The sequence below is a fragment of the Erpetoichthys calabaricus genome, chromosome 4, assembly GCF_900747795.2.
Source record: "Erpetoichthys calabaricus chromosome 4, fErpCal1.3, whole genome shotgun sequence".
Classification (NCBI taxonomy): domain Eukaryota; kingdom Metazoa; phylum Chordata; class Cladistia; order Polypteriformes; family Polypteridae; genus Erpetoichthys; species Erpetoichthys calabaricus.
The window spans coordinates 41,446,456-41,469,433 of record NC_041397.2 but is presented as its reverse complement, the minus strand read 5'-3'; the positions used below and the strand labels follow the sequence as shown (position 1 = coordinate 41,469,433).

General features: G+C 36.2%; 1 protein-coding gene across 1 annotated transcript in view; it reads right to left on the bottom strand.

Moving 5' to 3' along the window:
* Window positions 1-22,978, bottom strand: part of stard10 (StAR-related lipid transfer (START) domain containing 10) — a 92,218-nt gene that overhangs the window by 22,297 nt on the left and 46,943 nt on the right. The window contains exons 2-4 of the mRNA XM_028799384.2: window positions 11,741-11,888; window positions 10,052-10,155; window positions 7,637-7,754 (exon numbers count right to left, since the gene is read on the bottom strand). Of these exons, the coding sequence (XP_028655217.1) occupies window positions 7,637-7,754; window positions 10,052-10,155; window positions 11,741-11,888 (370 nt within the window). The remainder of the gene's footprint in view (window positions 1-7,636; window positions 7,755-10,051; window positions 10,156-11,740; window positions 11,889-22,978) is intronic.

Below are 22,978 nucleotides of genomic sequence, written 5' to 3'. Positions count from 1 at the left end.
TCAACAAACCATTGAGTTCTGTGGTACCTTATAAAATTGGATTGGGAGTGTGGGAACATGTTAGCACAATTATGATTTCTAATTTATATTAAGAAAATAAATTTAGACATACATTTACATGCACAGTTACAGATGAAATGGGATAGCAGGTGCAGAGGAAGCAGTAAACTACAGTCCACAAACAAAAGTAGGCTAACACTTAAAAGTATTTAGGGGCTTATATTAATATAACACACTTAATGTCCAGGCAATTCACATAAGCCAACAAAACAAGTAATGAAACATTACATAACACTACACAAAAGCTGATAAATAAAAATCAAGGGTTGACATACTTTAAAATATGCCAATGAATAAAATCTGGAGTAGCGTGGGTAATTCTGGTGACCAAAACATAAAAAACACACAAAGAGCAAAAATGTGGAATAGACGTGCAAACAAGTACATGCCTGGACTGAAGTACATTTCCTATTCTGACAGCTTTAAAGAAGTGAGCCCTTTTTAATCTTGAACTGAGAATGTCTCTTGCCTTCCATATAATTTTTAGGATGTTGTGGTTTTATGCCCCAGGTTTATTATTTCTCGGCCAATAATTATGCTAACATCACCTGTTTCAAAGGATTAGGGACAACTTCATATTAAAAAAAACATAAAATGCAGAATAATTTTTATGTCAAAATTAAAAGTGGTTAATGAAACAGATCTCAATGGTGGATATGTATATAGGAAGTAAAAATGTTAGGTTTGAATACAAAATAGGAGGTCTGAAAATTGTAAGAAGACATTATGAAAAGGACTGTGGAGTCATAGTGGACTTAACACTATCAACTGCCAGACAGCCATTAAAAAGGCTAACAGAATGTTAGGTTATATAGTGCCCTGATGTGTAGAGTACAAGTCCAAGGAGGTCATGCTCAAGCTTTATAACACAACACGCTGCAGAGGCCTCATCTGGAGTAGTATCTGCAGTTTCATTCTCCAAGCTATAAAAATTTTGAGGACAGAATAAAAGAACTGAGCCTTTTCAGTTTAAGCAAAAGAAGATTAAGAGGTGACATGATTGAAGTGTTTAAAATTATGAAGGGAATTAGTTCAGTGGATCGAGACTCTGACTTTAAAATGAGCTCATCATCACAGGAAAACAGTTAGAAACTTGTTAAGGGTAAATTCTGCACAAACATTAGGACATTCTTCTTCACACATAGAACTACAGACACATGGAATAAGCTAAGAGTGGTGTGGTTGACAGTAGGACTTTCAAAATCAAGACTTGATGTTATTTTGGAAGAATTAAAGGGCTAGACTGGCAAGCTTTGTTGAGCTGAATCTCCTGTGCTAATTGTTCTATTTGAGTTTGTACTTGTAAGTTGTGTGACAAGATGTTCAGTATTTCTGTGCATAGCCCTATATACAGTACATGGACTGGCACCCATTTAACTTGGATTTCACATATGACGTATTTCCTTTTAAAGTAACTTACACTGATACTGCTCAGCATCTTCTAATCCTCCTTGCTAGCTGTACATCAGTCCACATCAGCACCACATCAGTTTTATACTAAACAGGGACAAGATCTGACCATTCATATCACACATTTGCGAAGCTCACATTTACAACATAAGACGTATGAAGTTAAGAATTTGACAAATGACAGAAGACCATTCAGTCCATGAAGCTTATTTGTTTTAGCTACAATATGTTAAGTTTTCCAGACATCTCATATACTTCTTAAAGGTTTTCATGGTTTCTACCAAGGTTATTATTAACGAAAACTAAAATCAAAACTGAAACTATTATTAAAAAAACATTTTCATAAACTGAAATAAAATAATTAATAAAACCGACATGAAAAACTAAAACTAAACGAAGCTGTTAAAGTAGCTGGAAAGACTAACTGAAATAAAATGATAATTTGCTAAAAATAATTGTAGTTTTCATATTTAAATTAATATTCTTGCTGTTAGTTTTTAACCCTTATAATTTTTAACTCTAAAACTGAAAGCCATCCACCACGAGCCCCCTGCACATATTCATCCAGTGAACGGTGGCTGGTGAAGGAGGTCAGGTGTTCACACAGCATTTGCAGTGACGCAGCAAGCTGAATATGCACGTAAAGTATGTGAAATAGAAAGTGATTTACCAGTCGCCTTTCTTTGCACTTGTTGTATATCAAGATGTAATTCAAACACATGAAATCGGAATGTGTTGGTCAACAAAAACTTTACTATATGGACATAAAAATCATAAGTGAGTAATGTTTCAGTTTATTTCTCAGGTGCCTGCTTTTTAGTGATAGTAATTCACATGCCACTTTGCACACGAAGTATAGAGAAAGTATAGTAATTATGAAAAAAATTCAACCTCAAGATTTTGTTGAATCTTGAAGTTTTAGAACTCCCAGAGTCCGAAAACACCATTTTTTAGAATTATATGTGTGTGTGTGCAAACACGATAACTCAAAAACACAACTAGATAGATGGATGAAATTTGGAAATAAATTTTTTTTGAAATATGTTACACCAAAAGTGTAGATCTTTATTAACTTTTGGGCCAAATCCATCAACCGGAAGTGGTACTTTACCTGAACACATACTTGATTTATTAAAAAATTTTTAATTTGAAAATAAAACGGCACTGATCGAGAGACTGAGAAGGTCATCATACAAGATCAGCATATTGTTGCTGACCAGTCAGTTTTGCTTTAAAAACGTCATTTAATAGTGAAGCGATACAAACCTTGTAAAATTCCTGAGTAGCAATGTCTCTACTGAACTACAGGTAGGCAGGCAAAGAGAGTCTGCCAAGTGATGAAAAGCTAAACATACTAATGTGTATTTGTATTTATGCTATATTTATTCATTTATCTTTTTAGTTAAAATTCACAGCTCAAAATACCTGATATTGTGAAATTAATCCAGTAGCAGAATTATGTTTTAAAATATCTGTCCCCATTTTTTTCAATGTTTCTCTCTCTCTCTCAAAATAGTTGAAATATCATATTCTTTTTGTTCTTAACAATCAGCCATATTATACATATTGCATACCAAGGATTTTCCTGCCTCGCATCCAAACCTGCTGGGTTAGGCTCCAGGTTTCCTGCCACCCTGCTCTGGAAAAACAGGTTTAGATAATGTATACATTGTATTTAATCTTAGATGCTGTCTGTGTTGTTTTGTGTCTGTCCATATTCTTATTACCTGCTTTTACTCCACTCATTATGGGTTTTCTGTTCTTATGCATGTGCTATTCAAGTCTCACTGCCCCTGACTTTTACACTACATGCTTATCTTTCTTTGTTTCCCCCAGTACAGCTAGGTGGGGTCTTCACACTGATTCAAGCCTAAGATACTTGTTCTTCCTTAGCCCCTGTGACTTTCATGGTCACACCCATCAGAACACAGTAGAATCTGTTTTATAAGTTTTTATAAAACAGCAGGTGGCAAAATTCTGTCTATAAATTGTTTGTGCCTGAGATGGAATCAGAGATTAATATGGCTTGTAGAAAATAACAAAGCCCAGTATTTGAGATTTTTGAATGCAATGTTGAAGGCATTCATTATAAGCATATTGTCGCTGGAGTGGGATATGTTGTGTGCTGTAGACATTTAGAGTAGTTTTCATTACAAATTGTCCCATTCTGGGCAATAAAAGGAAAAGAAAAAAAACAGTCAGCGCAGATTTGTTCAGCAGAAATGACATAGAAAATATTTTAAAAATTATAAAATTGTGTAAAATTGTTCATATTCAGTACCAGGTTTTGCTTATTCTTCTTTTTATCAGACAAAAAAATAACCAAATAGTCAACTGTGTCATGCAGTGTAGTAAGCTTCCAATAACATTAAACTCATATTATATCCAAACCCATTACGTGTACAGTTCTGTCTCATTGTGACACAAAAACTAAAATCCATAGGAGCTCTTTAAATGAACCATAATTACTAAAACTGAAACTAATATATATAAAAAAATAAAATAGAAATGTCTTTGTAAAATAAAAAGTAAATTAAAACTAAAAATACACGATGAAGGAAAACTAAAACTAAACTGAATTTCCAAGGCAAAAAAAAAAAATCTAGAAATAAAAACTAATATAAAAAGGCAAAACTATAATAACTGCGGTGGGTTGGCACCCTGCCTTGTGCCCTGTGTTGGCTGGGATTGGCTCCAGCAGACCCCCGTGACCCTGTGTTCGGATTCAGCGGGTTGGAAAATGGATGGATGGATGGAAAACTATAACAACCTTGGTTTCTACTTTCATTACATGACTTGGCAGTTTGTTCCAAATTCCCACAACTGTTTGCTTAAAAGGCGTTTCCTGGCTTCAGTCTTAAATACACTTTCATTTAATTTCTGCTGGTATCAAAACTGTAATTTGCAGTTTTGTTGAAAGTATTCTGCTGGATTTGTTTTATCATTGTCTTTGAGAACTTTGAAGACCTGGATTAAGTCCAAATATTATTATCTTTGTTCAAGAATAAAGAGGCTTAACTCCCGGAGCCTGTCAAAGTAGGAAATGCACTTCACACAATAGTATGAGATGACCTAAAACAAGGCCTTGGACAGTGGACTCTGTCTAAAGAGCTCTATAATTATTTCTTTACATTTCCTAGTGTTTTCTTTTTCTTTCTCCATAATTTTTGTGCATTATTTTCTATTATTATTAACTATAGGAAATGTCTATATGCAGTTATTTCAAACAGAGGAGGAATACCACTTACTTAATTTTTTCATACAGGGGCACTGTATGTTGAAGTATTGGAAATGTATTACTTTCTCACACATGGTCTCTAATATTAGGTTTTGAGTAAAGATCTGGTACACTCACTGGGAAAAATCTGAAAGGGGAGAGACACTTTAAGAAGACGGTACATTTACATTTATTTGATTGGCAAACGCTTTTATCCAAAGCGACTTATAAAAAGGTAATAATAATTGAGTATCATTAGGTTAGGGCCTGTTTGTTTAGCAAGTGTAGTAGGACAAGATAACAAAAGTTGGTGCCACAAGTGAAAAAGATGTAGTAAATAATAAATGTACAATCATAGATTAACAATGAATAAAGCAATTCAACTTAATGTAACAATAAATCACTAATAGTATGAAAGATCACAGAGCAAAGTTTTTTCTTTCAGTCATTTAGATAGATAATCACAGAACAGTACGTTTCTTTTATTACTGTGAAATGTTTTAAATCAGACATAAAACAGAATTGAGAGTGCAAAAATGCTATTGATGATATTACCTGAGTAGGTCATAGATATGAACTCTCAGAAAATGAATTTTCATTTCAATAAGGTACAATTTTCAAATAAACCATGCACACTTCTGAAAATGCAGAATGCTAACATTTTTGGAGCATTCCCATTAACTTACTAATGGACAATGCAACATATGCTCTATTACAAATATTAAAACATCTTTCTGAGACTTTGTTTCCTTCCTCCTATGTCTTTAAGATTTCCTTAACTACCTGCTATTCTTTCAAATTAAAATTGAGTATGACATTTCAATCACTATTGGGGTCTTTTATGTGCAGCATATAAGTCCAGATTCTTTTATTTCTTGTGACCTGTAGCTATTTCAAATGATCATTTACAGTATGTCACATAAGGTGTTTAGCGTTCCCCTCAAAATAAAGCATGAATAGCATGACTGAAACATAGTGATGTCAATAACAAAATAACTTGGCCTGATTTTGGCAGGAATAATTATTTTATGGATAAGCATGAGATGAGCCTGTGATGGACTAGAGTCTTGTCCAAGGATGGTTCCTGCCTAATGCTGTTGAAATTGATTGTTATTCCACAAATCACGAACTGGACTAAGCAATATTTAGCACTGTTATGTTTTATTCTAAGGAATACAAAATAAAAATGATGACCAAAAAACTACAACAATAGTGTTGTCTTTAGAGAAACAATCCCAAGGATAAGATTACATTTTATTGTAATTAAATCTTTATTAAAAGACAAAAAGGCTGACATTTTAAAGAAAGAAGCTTTGGTTTTAACATGTAATAAAATACACCATTTTGCCATGAAGCACCTGAATGATCCCAAAACTTTTGGGAGATTGTTCTATAGACAGATGAGACAAAAGTGGATCTTTTTGAACGACAGGGATCCCACTATGTCAGAAAACAAACAAAGCATTTCACAGCAAGGATATCATACCAACAGTTAAAAATGGTGGTGGTAGTTTGATGGTGTGTTGCCTTGGCTCCCTCAAGACCATGCATTATCCTCTGTATTAGGAATGCCAATGACATTGTCTATTCAACTGAGTATACACTGAAGCTAAAGAATAATCATACAGCAAGACAAAAAAAAACAGGAACCAGTCTACATCACAATAGCTGAGAAGAAGTACTACTAGTTTTTGACTGGCCTAGTCAAAGTCCAAACCTAAAACCAAAAGCAGAGTCGAATGAAATAGTGCATAATGGGAAACCTCCAATTGTTTCCAAATTACAGCAGCTATGCTAGATTGAGTGCACTAGAATTAATGTGTAAGATTGATACTGAATTATAGGAAGTGTCTGCAGCAGTTATAATGTGTAAGCAGGTAATTTACTTTTACTCAGTTACCACACAGGGTCAAATGGTGCTGTATAACTTTGTTCGTTCACTAAATTACAAAAAGAAAAAATAAGTTGTTTTTCCACTCATTTGCCCTTTATCTGATATTATATTTTGGTTGAAGACCTAAAGACATTCAGTGTCTAACAGTTGTAATAATACAGGAAATCAGAAAGGGACAAATACATTTTCACGACCCTGAATACTACTGACAGACTGTCATTACTGTTAGTCATATACAGTAGTTGTTGCACATGGCTGGCAGAGCTTTTTAAATGTTTTATTAGTTTCACTGGATTATTCAGCTACTCAATGCCCCTTTAAAGGGAAAAAGCTACTTTGTGGTGTTGCAGAAACACTTTGTGTATCTCACTTTTAAAAAATTCTGATGGGGATGGAGACTTGAAGCAGAAGGCAACATTTTGCAACAAAATTTAAATGAAGACAATAGTAATATTCTGCAACTAAAGACCTTTGAAATTTCAATACATATTTAAACATACAGTATATACTGTACCATTGAAAATCACAACTAGTAAGGATGCCTTGTAGCTTACATGCAAAAACTCTTGATAGTAAGTAGTGGATGCCATCTCTGGAAATCAGCAGTTGTCTGAGACGTGCCCGTGGAGAATGTGCATTAATCTCTTACTGGTTCACTGAACAGGAAAGGTACATTCTTCCAAACTGCAGAGTAGTATTGCCTTTTTATTACCAGAGTTTATGCAACAGTACAGTACTGCCCCATTAAACAACCCCACACTTGGCCTAGAACAGTAAGTACATATTGAATGCCTAAAAAAGTAAAACATTTTCTACAATAATAAACGGTTTCATAAGAGACAGGGAATGTAAATGATTTTTTAAGGAGGGGAATCTGCTCCAGGAAAGCAACAAACAGGCACTTCTGTAATCAGTTGGTATATGGTCATCCTATAATGCATTATTAAAGGCTGTGGTATAAAGCTATCAACAAATTAAGAGACATACCTACTAAACACTGACAAGAGTAACACACACACACACACACTAGACATTCAACTGCAGCTTTGTTTTACCTTTAGGGTCCACTTGTGCTAGGTAAGTAAGTGTACAACTGCTAGGTCCATGACTCTGAATCAAATACCCAGTCTGTATAGACACTGCACGTACCATATCTTTCTTTGGTGGATATTTCTGAAAATGCAAAGATGTATTAAAAAAATTAAATGTAGTTCTGAAATTATGACATCACAAAATGAAGCCCCATAAGCATTTCACAAGATGTTTCTATAGACAGAGAGAGGAGAGGTTGGGCGCATGCGTGGATAGCACTTTGCCACACCCACCACACAATGAACTGCCTGGCTATGGACCCGAGTGTGGTGGGTGACATCTCAGCACCAAACTGGAAAAATGTGAAGTTTTTTAGGGTGGCTGGTTTGCCAATCCTGCTACCAACCCCAACGTTTTCCCCATAAGATGGAGGACCTGCTTGCAGGGATGGATGCAGATTAACATCATACCCAGAACCAAGCAATTGCAGGTTAAAGGCCTTGCTCAAGGATCCAATGGAGTAGAGTCACTTCTGGTGGTAACAGGATTCAAACAGATCCCAGGCCTCAGAGCCACCACTCTGCCCATTTCCGTAGATATCTAAAGATACTTTCTATAGATATTTACAACTAAAATAAATGGATGTATATAGCTGCAAAAAACAAAATCTGTGAGTGTTTGGTTAACTAGTGATTCTAAAATAGTTGGGAATATGGGTGTCTGCATGAAGAGACCCTAAAATGGACTGGTGGTTTCTGCCTTTTGCCTAGTGATTGCCACAGTCCTGAATTTTAGTAAGAAAATTTGAACATGTCATAAGAAATGTTTAAAACAATAACATTCAAATGATTACACAGTAAGACTCCACTAGAGAAGACAGCTACAGTCGTGGCCAAACGTTTAGAGAATGACACAAGTATTCGTTTTCACAAAGTTTACTGCTTCTGTGTTTTTAGATCTTTTTGTGGGATGTTTCTATGGTATACTGAAGTATAATTACAAGCATGTCAAAGGCTTTTATTGACAATTACATTACGTATATGCAAAGAGTCAATATTTGCAGTGTTGGCCCTCTGCAATTCACCCTGTCATGCTGTCATTCAACTTCTGGGCCAAATCCTGACTGATGGCAGCCCATTCTTGCATAATCAATGCTTGCAGTTTGTCAGAATTTGTGGGTTATTGTTTGTCCACCCACCTCTTGAGGATTGACCACAAATTCTCAATGGGATTAAGGTCTAGGGAGTTTCCTGGCCATGGACCCAAAATTTCCATTTTTTGTCACCTGAGCTACTTAGTTATCACTTTTGCCTTATGGCACAGTGCTCCATCATGCTGGAAAAGGAATTGTTTGTCACCAAACTGTTCTTGGATGGTTGGGAGAAGTTGATCTCAGAGGATGTTTTGGTACCATTCTTTATTCATGGCTGTGTTCTTAGGCAAAATTGTGAGTGAGCCCACTCTCTTGGCTGAGAAGCAACCCCACACATGAATAGTATCAGGATGCCAGACTGTTGGTATGACACAGGACTGATGGTAGTGCTCACCTTTTCTTCTCTGGAAGAAAACAATCGGAAAGGGGATTCATCAGAGAAAATGACTTTACCCCAAGTCCTCAACAGTCCAATCCCTGTACCTTTTGCAGAATATCAGTCTGTCCCTGATGTTTTTCTTGGGAGAGAAGTGGCTTCTTTGCTGCCCTTATTGACACCAGGCCATCCTCCAAAAGTCTTTGCCTCACTATGTGTGTAGATGCACTCACACCTGCCTACTACATTCCGGAGAAAGCTCTCCACTGATGGTGCCTCGATCCCGCAGCTGAATCAACTTTAGGAGACGGTCCTGGCGCCTGCTGGACTTTCTTGGGCAACCTGAAGCCTTCTTCACAACAATTGAACCTCTCTATTCTAACTCAATCAGCATGACAGAGTGATCTCCAGCCTTGTCCTCATTAACACTCTCACCTGTGTTAACGAGAGGATCACTGAAGTTATGTCAGTAGGTCCTTTTGTGGCAGGGCAGAAATGCAAAGGAAATTGTTTTTTTGGGATTAAGTTAATTTTCATGGCAAAGAGGGACTTTGAAAATAATTGCAATTCATCTGATCACTCTTCTTAACATTCTGAGGTATATGCAAAATGCCATAATAAAAAGGCAGAAAACTTTGTGAAAATTAATATTTTTGTCATTCTCAAAACTTTTGGCCACGGATGTACAAAGAGGAAAGGTCCGGCAACACCAGCACTTGAAGGGGCAGTGGGATATGGAAAGAATTGGAGACAATGAGTCTAAGAAAATGTGGAGGAAGGTTTAAAAAGAGAAAGCCAAGATGGCACATGGGGTCAGGGGCTAGTCCCACTACGTGTTCTTGTGTTGGATGGGCAAGGTCAAGCCATTCAGTTGTAAAAAATATTTTGTGGAGGAAAACTACTACTCACAGAGTGTTTCACAGAATAGTTCATAATGATGTAATCGCTTCCCATGGGCAACCACGAGCGCAATGTAATGACATCTCTGTTCTTCAGAGGCTTGGGGCATTTCCCTAAGCATAAAACGAAAGAAAAAAATTGCATTGCAATTAGAATTAAAGTGATTTAGCTCATTCAGCATATGTACAGAACAGCATATCCAAATTAAGATTCACAGTATATAAAGACAATAACCAAAACTTTTTTGGAAGTGGACTCCATATTTTCCACTCTTTCTTAGCTATTTATTATGGACATATCTGTGGAACTGTGAGGTCAAATAAACCAAACAAGTACATTTTCTTGTCTGATTAACTATACGTTTACCATAATACAAAGAAAGAAATTCCATAAAGGAAAATACCCTACAGCTAAGGTAGATAAGCGTCCTACAGACCAATATACAAGGGCATACGATTTAGCAATTACTAAACCATAAAGGAGATCAGGAAAACATTAGTGCCCAAGGAAAATTTGTGCAAGAAAATGTAGTTTTGGCAGGGACATGAATTGGAGATCTAAGCAGACACTTTAATAACAGGATTACACTTAGAGTACATTAAATGTTCCCAGGAGAGGATTTATTTTTAACAGTGTACAAAATGAGAATATTCCATTCTCTTGGAAATTTGTTTTTAGACACTAAATAGGGTTTAGTGCAGTATAAGATAATTAATGTTAGCAGAGAAATAAGGGAACCACATACTTCCAATCTGGATTGGACGAGACAGAGTTTAGGAGTTTCTCACATTTAAACCTTTACCTCAGCAAGCAACAAGTTCACAAATGAAGGCAGCTAGAAAGGCTCTTTTAACTAACTTTAGAAAACCATAAAACAGACAAAATACCACAGTAAATGATAAGAATAATATTATATACTGCTACAGAAAACATACACATGATATTAAAACTGTTGGAGCTTTAATGTCATTTAGGGATAGGTTTCAAAACAATTTCATTTTGCCCATTCAAACCTGAGCGACACCTCTAAATGTGCTCTGCAGTGCACAGGGGCTCTCTTTTTGGTTGGTTTCTGCCCTGCTTTAATCTTGTAGGGTGTTAGGTTCTGGCCATAGGTTCAGAAAATGGATGGATAAACAGACAATATGTACAACCCCACAGAGATAACTCAGCAACCTCAGAATGCGAGGAAACGTGTGGCCTGGACTTTACATCATCACATTAAGGAAATGCCTGTTTATGAAGTGATGTGAAATCATTTCTATAATGTCAGTAAATTTCAAATATATTCTTGGCTACTTCAATATGCCCAGACATTTGCATTTTTTCTCCTAAAAGTCACATGTTGCTTGTTTACACACTTACTTGCATTAGAATTTGTCAAATGGGAGAAAAATATACTTTTTTTGTAGATTAATGTATTTACAGTATTTTATTACTGTATAAATACGTGAATACACATTAGTAGATTTTTTTTACATTTTTCTGTTATGTTTTATATTTATATGTATAGTATAAAGAGCTTTTAATAACTTACATTACATTCATACACATAGTAATTAATATTAGTGGCAAATAAGCTTCAATTTAGTCATAAGCAGTGGTCTGCAATTAATTTCTTTATGTAAAGAGTTAAAACTTTAGAAGCTTTGTCTAAGATGAGGAGATAATATTCATCCTCCCCCATCTTTCACTTACATGCGTAGTATCCAACATCTGCATTCACTGTGAGCTTGCCAATGTCAAAGGTTTCAATCACATTAGCGTCCCATTTTTTTCTGTACTCAATATCATGAAGAACATCATACATAGTCTCTGCTGAAATATCTTTACTCACCATACGGCACTGTCAAGAAACAAAAAAAAAAGAGAAATGATATGCACCTTTTCAATGATGTTAACAATGACATTTACAATACATGATTTGATAAAACACCACAATTTTCATTGAATACAGGAATGTGTGCTTTTTGAGCATAAAAACTGACTCATACACTTGATTACACTGGAAGAGCTTGGGTCTTATTCTGTGGAAGCATCTATCAAGCTCTTTTCTAATCACAAAGCTTGCTTACTGTAAGTAAGAAAACCCTTTTTTTATTTTCAAATATTTTTACAATAATAATTTGGCATTTTGCATAAAGTGCAATTCAAAGTGTGTACCATCTCAAGATTATAAAATAAAAGCACAAAAAGTATAGAACATTCAGTAAACAATTAGCAGGATAATAAATTACATCTTGAAAGATGTGTATGGTCAGAACAAGTAAATGTATTATAATGGAAGGGAGGAGGATTATAAAAAAAGCAAACATAACATTCTCAATTCCACTTAAACCCTTTCCAGTTGGTGGGTGTCAGGAGCCTATACTGCCTGCACTGCGCACAACCTCCAGCATCTCAAATGGCACCTTTAATCTGGGCAGATAGGAATGGGTTTGAATGGGTACAAGAGTGTGCCCTGCTGTGGACTGCCACCCTGTACAGGGCTGCTTCTGGCCTTTTTCAAATGGAGCTAGGACAGGCTCTCACCCCCCCACCACCTTCAGGCAAACAAAGCCTGAAGGATGGATGGTTCACGCACTTCATCAATTTTGATCTGATGTGTTGTTGCAAAACCTGAGGTGCCATTCGTTATTTGGTTGAGTACAAACAATAAATAGAATAAAATGGTGCATGAAGCAAACATTAATGGTTTCAAATATAATTTCTGCATTTATCCAGTTCAAGCTGTGGCAGTCTACTTGGGCAGCTCACTTACAACAAATGCTCATTTAAGTAAATTTCACTAAAATTGAGCTAAAATTGGCATGATGGAACTTCACTCTGTGAACACATCTGGTACAGAATTAAGGGATCAAAACTCATTGACTGTAACATACAGATACACTGTAGGCAGAAAATATAAATTTAAAAAGACAACACCTACAGATATTCTTTTTTTGTAATTTTCTTTTCATCTTTCTACAGGATGTTATTTTTTTTACTTTAGATTTTTATCTTTTTACAGGTTTTGTGAACCAGAGTGTTATAAACCACTGCAATGTTACTTTTGCTACAGAGGAAAATTAACAAGCTGATCATTTTCTCACGGAAACAGGAAAATAAATAAATAAATAAAATGTAAATGATCTTCTGAATACAAATAAATTAAACTCAGCCACAAAGGAGATTAAAAAAAGAACTCTCAGAAGCACAGTATCAAGGTGAAAAAAATACATTTAAATCAGCAGACACCAACACTTTCTAGGGCTCTAACCTAATTCTGTATATCATACCTGCAGAAAATAATTAGTCTCTGGCAAGGATTAAACAAAATCCAATCGTGGGGATGCTGTTATTCTGCCCAATGTGAAAGGAAAGCTCATTACATAAGCAGTGCAAAATGAGGCTACTGAAGTTTCAGCCGTGTGAACTGTTTATTTAGGAACAAAAAGGGCTGAAAAATACCACACCTCACCCCCTTATCCACCCTTACGTTTAAAAAAAAAAAAAATTTAAAAAAGCAACTATATTATTACCAATGCTTACATATTTTATTTATTCCATTTTTCTTTAACATACTTTACGGTGTTTACAAAGAGCCACTCAGCTAAAGTGCGTAATCATTGCTGTAATTCCTGTATTGGACTTTATCCAATTTAGTGACTCTTATAATTTTCTGGAAAAGAAACGAAAAACAGAGGCTCTAACTATACTACATTTTTAGTCTTATTTTACATGGAGGAAGTCTTTATAAGTACGGGGACAGCATGTTTGCTCAAGACATCCATGTCAGAATATAAAAGGCAGCAATGGAAACTGGTGCATCACAAAGATCTCCTCTCCTCAAATGAAAGGGCATTTCACTTACCTCTCTTCATTTTTTGGATATGCCAGCATCTGAGGAACATAAAGCTCTAACCAAGGTGCACAGTAATGCCACTGCTCCCTTTCCTTTTAATATATTATGCTTCATTTTGTATTACTAGCATTGTGATTCCCAGGTGCCTTGAATTGGGTTAAGCAGGTTTGAGAGGGTGATGTTAGGTTTATTACTTTTTTCAATTCCCATTCAGACAAAAATGAAAACTGCAGTGTTATGTAGTGTGACAAACTATGTTTGAATTTGAAATTGAACAAACCTGGAATTTTCTAGCATTTCTTAATTATTTAGATATGAATTTAAAAAAGGTTTATGAAGCCTATTAACAATATCAGAGATGTGTGTTTAACTCTAAGGATTATTATGATGTAATATGACACAACTGAATTCAAGGTTATTTTGTGTTTAATGTTTTGAAGGATGCACAAGATACTGTAGGGACAGAGTCTGTACTGGAAGTTTTAAAAAATAATACAGGAAAATACCTAATATAGATAAAGTTGATAAAAAAAGAGGAAAAAAAAACCCTTTAGACATATTTCCTTTTTAAAATGTATAGTTAGTTTGATTAGTTCTGTAGTGTCCATGCAATGAACACTGTTTGTGCATATGATACCATCCGAGTCCAGAGTTCGGCATGGGATGCAGCGTTGCTGCCACATTTCAGACTGAAACATTACTTCACCAATTTAAACTTAATATCTTAATAATAAAAAGAACATTTAGTGATGGAGGGCCTGCCTGAAGAGGTGGTCACTGTTCAAACCATGTAATGCAGTACTGGGATGTGTTCAGTTAAATGTTTTAACTTGTGATCTGTTTTAGTCTGTTTATTGAAAAAGTGACAGTTTCACTAATTGAAATTAAAGGCAAAGATCAGAATGCCCTGCTATTGTGAAGGATCCTGAACAGCACCAACAGAGCAGTGTAACAAGCATTGCTTTACACCCACAGGAGTAGCAGGACAAGAGCAGTAATTGGTGGAGCAACATTTCACTCTGCAGCACAGATCTCTGGCACTGTCGATAAAACAATCGATGCTTGCATGAATTTAGCAGCGTGGGAGTTTATATAGCAGCACCTACTGGTTCACAGTGGAACTAAAGAAGATAAATAAAAAATAGCCTTACTGGCATTTAATAACAAGGGATTCCCAGACTGTGTGAAGTTTAATGCTGCAAGACAGAGGAGGAATTCTGTTTGAAGGTGACAGGTTTAGCCATTTCAACAGATTAATATTTTAAAGAGAATAAAATAAAAAAAAAAAAAATACATACCTAAATAAAAAAGTGAAACTGCACTAAAGCAAATTGTGTTCTACAATTAATAAGCCCCAACAGATAAACTTTATTTTATATAGCATCTTTCTAAAATGAACACCATACCAAGAAGCTTTAAAAATATAGGGCAATAATACAAAATTGTGACATATACAGTGCAAGGTAATAATTGTTTTAATTTGTAAGTAGCCATTCAGAACAGATCATCCACCAGAGGCTAAGCATGTTCAGGCCTGGCCAGTACTTGGATGAGAGACCAACTAGGAAAAAGCTTGGGTTGCAACTTGAAGAGGTGTTAGTGACCCCATCAGGGGGCTTTTAACCCTTTGGTCTGTGTGCACATCGCAATTTCCCAGGGCTTTGATGGGGACACTGTGCTGTAAATATGGCACTGTCCTTCAGATATGAAGTAAAACCAAGGTTCAAAACTCTCCATGGTCAATAAAGATCCCTGGGCCTCTTTCATAAAAATTAGGGCTTATCACCATGTCCTGGCTAAATTTTCTAACACAGCCTGGTCATTCTGGTCCCCTAATCATCCCCTGTCTCTAACTGATTAACTGTCTCTCTCACGCCTTCACCATCTAATAGCTAATATGAGTCGAGTGACTGCCGTCACCTCAAACACATGCAGGCTAAGTGGTTCCCCTTGGTCTATGTAAAGTGCTTTGAGTAGAAAGAAAAGTGCTATACTAATGGAATAATAATAATTATTATTATAATTATATACTTCAAACATATTACCAAGGTCAGACAGGAGCACCATTTTCTAAGAATGTTCAGGTAAAACGCAGTGTTGTGAGCATGTGTGAGCAAAGCCACAGTTGACATCCTGGGAAACTGGCTGTGGTGAGTTACCATGTTGAGACACAGTATAATTCCTTGGGATTTACCAATTCTGAATATGTGTAAAGAAAGTTCTATAATTGCAGGGTTGGGCATGCAAAGCATCACTACATTCTCATATAAGAGGTGCCAGAGTAGATGCAAGTAAACCACCCGTAAGTGACTCGAGCAATGACACGCAGAATTGTAACATTCCCTCCACAGTTTTAAGTATCAGATACTATGCAAAGTTGACCCACTCATTTAGAAGATGATGTTTATTAGGGTCCTGTCATTGAAAAACATCAGATTTTTGATTTTGGAAACAAAGTGGTCACTACACTAATAGCTCCAGAAATTACTCAGACAGACAAACCATTAAAATAACAAATGATTCTGAAAAAAGAAACAGCCAAGGAACATAAATCCCAAGAAAATATTAGGTAATACCCACAAAAGCCTACACCGTGAGCTTTTTATTTACTTTCATTAAATGTCACAACTAGGAAGAAATCTAGATCGACATTAAAACTGCAGTTATTTGTTTTCTCTTTTTTAAGGAGTAAACAGAAACTGTGGAACTACTTTATTCAACTATGAAAGGAGTCATTACATATTTTATTTCTGGAATGAGTAAATAATGATGAAATACAGTGTGGACTGCCTGATATTATCATTCTTATTTGAAGATATTAATTTATGTTAATTCATATTCCATCCATGCTTTTTAAATCTGTGTAATCATATTATTGTATAAATCCTCACTGCAAGTTCAGGGCAACTGAATAGTCTACATAATTTGCAGCTAAGCATAATTAAAAATGTTTATTACCACCTTGGCAAATTAATTGTAAAGCATGATAGAAAAGCAATTAGAAAAATCAAATCTAATTGCACCATAACATTTGGCTGCTTGATGTGATCTCTGAGGATGCAGTGCATAATAATAGCTTAGCAAAAGCCAAACTAGGAAAATAAGAAAATAACAAACGCATTTGGTCATGGCACCAAAAGGATTTCAGGGTGTACGCAGACAAGATGAGCCCTAGTTGCACCTAAAGTATCACTGGGACAGTCTTGACTTCAGTGTGGTGAGGATGTCCTACCTATACAGTGATGTCCTTAATCAGTTGGTCAGGGTGATATGGTTAGATGTTGCATTCAACATTTCAGACCCGATGACCCACATAAACAGTGGTCTTAAAATATTCATCTCTCCTGTTTGTTCACAATACAATTTGGAATTAAAATGGAATTTCATTTAATGAAATGTTATGTAACGGACTTACAAGATATAGTCCAAATTGTTGAAGTGGAATGAAAATAAAATACCTTGTGTGTGTGTTTAAATGTAAAAACTGAAACATTGTGAGTGTATATGTATTTATCCCCTTTACTATGAAATCTCTAAATAAGATCTGATTAAGGTCCACCTGTGTGGAGTCAAAGTGTCACATGACCTGTTCTGCAAGTTCCTTGACTTTGCAACACCACTAGGAAAGCAACATGAAGACCATGGAGCACTCCAAACAGGTCAGTGGCAAATGTGTGAAGAAATACAGAGGTTGGGTTATAAAAAACCCCAAACTTTGAATATCCCACAGAGAACCATTAAATCCATTATAACAAAATGGAAAGAATATGGCATGACTACAAACCTGACAAGAAAAGACTGCCCACCAAAACTCAAACACTGGGCAATGAAGGCATTAATTAGACACACAACAAAGTCACTAAGGATAACACTGAAGGCACTGGAAAGATCCACTGCGGAGATGGGAGTATCTGTCCACAGGACCACTTTAAGCCATACACCCCACTGTGCAGGGCTTTATGGAAGAGCAGCCAGAAATGAGTCATTTCTTAAAGATGAAATAAGAAAACATGTTTGGAGTTTGCCCAGCAGCATGTGGTGGACTCTCCAAGCACATGGAAGAAGGTTCTCTGGTAAGATGAGACTGAAACGAAAACACCAAAAACACCATTCTCACAGTGAAGCACAGCGGTGGCGGCATCATCCTGTGGGGATGTTTTTCTTCAAACAGGACTGAAGGAAAGATGGATGACACTCAACAGGAAAACCTGTTTCAGTCTGCCAGAGATTTGAGACTGGGATGAAGGTTCACCTTCCAGCATGACAATGACCCTAAACATACTGCTAAAGCCACACTAGAGTGGTTTAAAGAAATACATTTAAATGTCTAGGAATGGCCCAATCAAAGCCCAGACCCGGAATAGATAGATAGATAGATAGATAGATAGATAGATAGATAGATAGATAGATAGATAGATAGATAGATAGATAGATAGATAGATAGATAGATAGATAGATAGATAGATAGATAGATAGATAGATAGATAGATAGATAGATAGATAGATAGATAGATAGATAGATAGATAGATAGATAGATAGATACTTTATTAATATGGAATGACTTGAAGATTGCTGTACACCAATGCAATCTAACCTGGAGGAATAGGGGCAGTTTTGCCTTGAGAACTGGGCAAAAATCCCAGCAGCCTGTGGCTAGATGTGCTAAGCTAATGGAGACATTCCCCATGAGACTTGCAACTGTAATTGCAGAAAAAGGTGGCTCTACAAAATAGTGACATTGGGGAGGGAATACCTATGCACACTCATGATGTTGGTTTTTGTGTTTTAATTATTGTGTGTGTCACAATAAAAATATTTTGCACCTTTAAAAGTGACAGGTATGTTGGGTAAATGAAATGGTGCTAACCCCAAAAGAATCCATTTTAAATTCCTGGTTGTAATGTGACAAAACAGATCAAACACCAAGGAGGACGAGCACTTTTGCAATGCACTGTATATTTTATGTCTCATGTTGCAATCCTGTCACAATCCCCAAAAGCCATATTAACAGAAGCTACATGTGCAGTATATTGTTAATTAACTTTAATTATACATCCGTGACCAGATAAATGTCACACAATTTATCAGTTTGGCTACATTAATATGACACTATCATGCTATGGTGTCTATTTTCTGTTGTTAAGTGACAGCTATGTTGATTGTAGTTTCAATTAAATTAAAATGTGGACAGGAGAGTTGCTTTGACTTCTGGATTTTCCTGTGCAACTCAGTCATTTTCTTTTGGTTTGATGCAAAAATTAAACATTGCTTGCTTGTTGATTTGAGTTTTTTTTTTTTTTTCAAAAATTTTAAAGATTTTTTTTTTATATAAAATCTAGATTTACAGCACGCCTAACCACTGCATAAAAAAACTCTGATTCTGCTTAGACCTTCCAGTAACCTAGGACTACTAATCCCACCTCCTTAGATGTAGCATATGGAGCTGCTTCAACCCCTGCTGGCACTAAATCCAGGAGGCATTTTTTATATCATTTAAAAATGAGTTTAACCAGAAGACAAGGATACTGTGAAATGTACCCTTAATTAGTTTCCAACTAACATTTCAAAGTTTTTCCTTTACAAAGTGAACCACAGACACATGGAATAGGTTACAAAGTACTGTGGTAGACAGTTGAACTTTAAGGACTTTCAAAAGTTGACTTGATATTATTTTGGAGGAATGAAGTGGATAGGAGTGGCAAGCTTTGTTGGGTTGAATGGCCTGACCTTGTCTAAATTTTTCTAATGGAGGTCTCAAAATGTGACCTTTTTGCTTCTATAGGTGATAAAAGCCATCTAACATGAGTTCGGAAGAACAGGTCTCTACATTATCTAGTAGAGCATTATCTGGGAACAGCCTAAATCCAGCAATGTTTGGAAGGTAACATGTTTGTCCACCTTCTCCTCCATCTAGCTTGCTGACTAATCCAAAGACTAATCTTGGAATCTTGAACAACAAAGTATTTTAGAATGCTCTTTTTTGTAGTAATGTTTAGTACTCTAAGGAAGTTGGTAGAGACTGCTGGTATTGCAATGACTAATGAAAGTGAGCCCAAGACCTTAGTATCTTGAAGTTGGAGGGCAATTAACCCTATTTTCATTCAATATTCAATAGCACTGAAATTATGACCACCTCCTACGGTAGCATGAAGTGTGGAGTTGTGAGTTACACTTTTGGAATATACTACATTCTAGTTTTCACTCTCGAAGTCTCATTTTCTCTTGGCTGCTGCTTTCCATGTAATGCTACATATATTCTTATCTCTTTCCTGCTTTACCTCACAATATCTATAAGAATAATGATTGGACACAATCAAACTAGTTTAGCCTTACCTTATTTAACTAACTCTTTCATTGAATCATCTTCATCTACTAACTACAGTATGTATAGTTTTTACAAATGAAATCAGTTTATTCATTCTTGTCAGGATTGTGCAAAATGTTCTTGCTTTATTTTTATTTCTACCATTATATTCAAGCTATCATATTGTTCCCAAATTGTGTGTTTTTTTTTTTTTTTGCTATGATGCTACGTGAATGTGGCAGGAACGCCATAGAAGATGGCTGTATGGTTTAAGTTGTGTCTGAACTTTGTTCAAAGTAAAGAAAGGATCTTGTAAGAACACTTCTGAGCCATTTTCTACTGTAGATATGATTGTGAATCTTAGGAACTCCCTTGAACTTGATTAACAGTCTATTTCTTTCTTATCCAACTTCCCCTCTGTAGCATCTCAAAACTCCCCAACTTTTTAATTAGTAGTTTAGTTCATTTGGACTTTTATGGGAAGGTCCTGAGGGCCAGGGCAGTTATATGTGGGACATTTCTGTATTATATATTATTAAATATATATTGAAACATACCTTGAATTCCCTGTGATATTTTCTATGAGCACTTTTTATAGATATTGTTGTTTTTACATTTACCAGTGTAAGCAACTGAGAGAGTAAGACAGCATATAATAAAAAAATACACAAAACAAAAAATGTGAACTTGCAGATTCTTGTGCATGTATCTCCAAGGGGAAACATTCAGATTCTTCCTGTCTCTATTTAATTCTTTGCATTGAAATAATCAAGATCAAAAATAGCAAGCATGCTGCTATGGTGTACTATTGTTTTATTCTGCTAGGAGGGATGTATGTTTTTAATTATCTTATAAGTTTCTTAATGAACCACATCTTCTAGAAGATATAAAACTATCCTCACCATTATCATTGTGGTACAGCATTCCAGCTTTTGAGGCGAGCAGTTGCAGCTTATATGGTAAGATTCCCCAAGACAAATACAGATTTTCTATACTGTAATCGAATCTGACAAGGATAAACTAGTAGAGACACAAACTGACTCAGAGACACATTTATTACAATTGGTTTTATGAAAGGATTTTGAAACATACAAAGTTTATGCTGAAACTAGTTAAAGTGGCTGCCACAACTTGCCTCTTCTTTGTTTAATGGCGGAGCTTTAAATTGTATTAGCCAATGGTTTCCAATTCCAGTGCTTGTTTGCAGGTTTTTGCTGCAGCCACTTAAACTACTGGAGAAAATCAACAAAGAAACTGTGAAACTGAGATTGATGGGTCTTCTTCTAATTTTACTGTATTACTGACTTTGAGGTAAGGCACACAGGAACTTCAAGGAACGCAGAAGGTTAAAGGAAAAGTCATAATACTCACCAATCATGGTACCGAAGATCGGCGATGTGTTGCATGTTCTTTAGTATAAGCAAGTAAGAATTTCACTATACGTGTGACAATATCGACCCTATGAACCTTTGAACCTAAACATTTGCTACCAATTACCATAGTCAACCTGTAAAAGACTCCAAACACTTTTGAGTTATGGGTTGGATGCAATTCATCATTCTGAGGTCTTCCCAACAATGGCAAAGTACCACTGATACCAGATGAAGTGCACACTTACTGTTTGGCTCTTTAATTAACTCAGACTCTTTAGAACCCTTTTTTGAAGTACTGTACAGGCTTTTCAGGGTTTCAGAACAGTGACTCCCAAATTACTGTCTCACCAATCCTCAGTAAAATATTTTTAATCTAGAGAGTCAAATGTGATTTTTTTTTGTTTTGCATGATCTTTTTTTGACCATCTGACAGCCACTATCCCCTAGGCTGCATTATGGTGGTACTGTGTTCCAATCATCCAGCATAAAAATAGAACAAATGGATTCTAACCACTTTCCATTGAGGGCAAAATCGGTTGGGTAAAAACTCATCATCAAATAAGTAATAGGAAAATTGTGCTTCAATGTAAGATCACGGGCATTCCACCTACCGAAACACTCTGTTGTGGACAGAGGTTTGAAGCACACTTGTCATTCTCTAAAGGAATGTGTGAAAAACTTCAACTTTAAATTAAATATGGTGTAAAAAGGCGCAATATAAGTGCACAACCCGACACAGATTCATACTGGAGGCACATATAAAATAAAAAGACTTATTTTTCTTCACCTGTGGGGCACGTCTTCCCCGTAATCCCCACAGGCACAACACAGTCCCAAGTGTGCAAGCACCACCAAACACACCACACACTTTATTCTCCTTTCTCTTCCAACACCGCTTCTCCAAGCTTTGTCCTCCTCCTCCACCCAACTCTGGCCACTGAGTGGTGGTTGCTGGCTCCTTTTATTGGGCACCTGGAAGTGCTCCAGGTGCTTGATTGCCGACATCCAGCTACACTTCTGGGTGTGGCAAAACCAGTGCCCCAAAGGGTCCAGCAGTTCCTGCTGTAGCACCCCCTGCGGAACCCAACAGGGCTGCACAACACTCCAACCCCCATGAAGCCCTGGGGGAGTCTTGAGGCACTGCTGCAACCCAGGGAGGCTGCCATTTAGCGTACAGGGGGAGGTATTGGGAACATATGCGGCAGAAGCATCCCAGTCGGGCATGGGCCCCGGCCGCCTGCCACAATGGATCTTTAAAAAGACATGAAACATACAACAAGGATTTCCAGGATTGTGGATCATTAAAACTAATTTAGTGCACACTTTACATGACACCAAGTCTTTACTGGTCTTTAAGCTGTGACTCTAAAAATTATATCCTCTGTTTTATATCATATATTCCTCTGTTTAAATC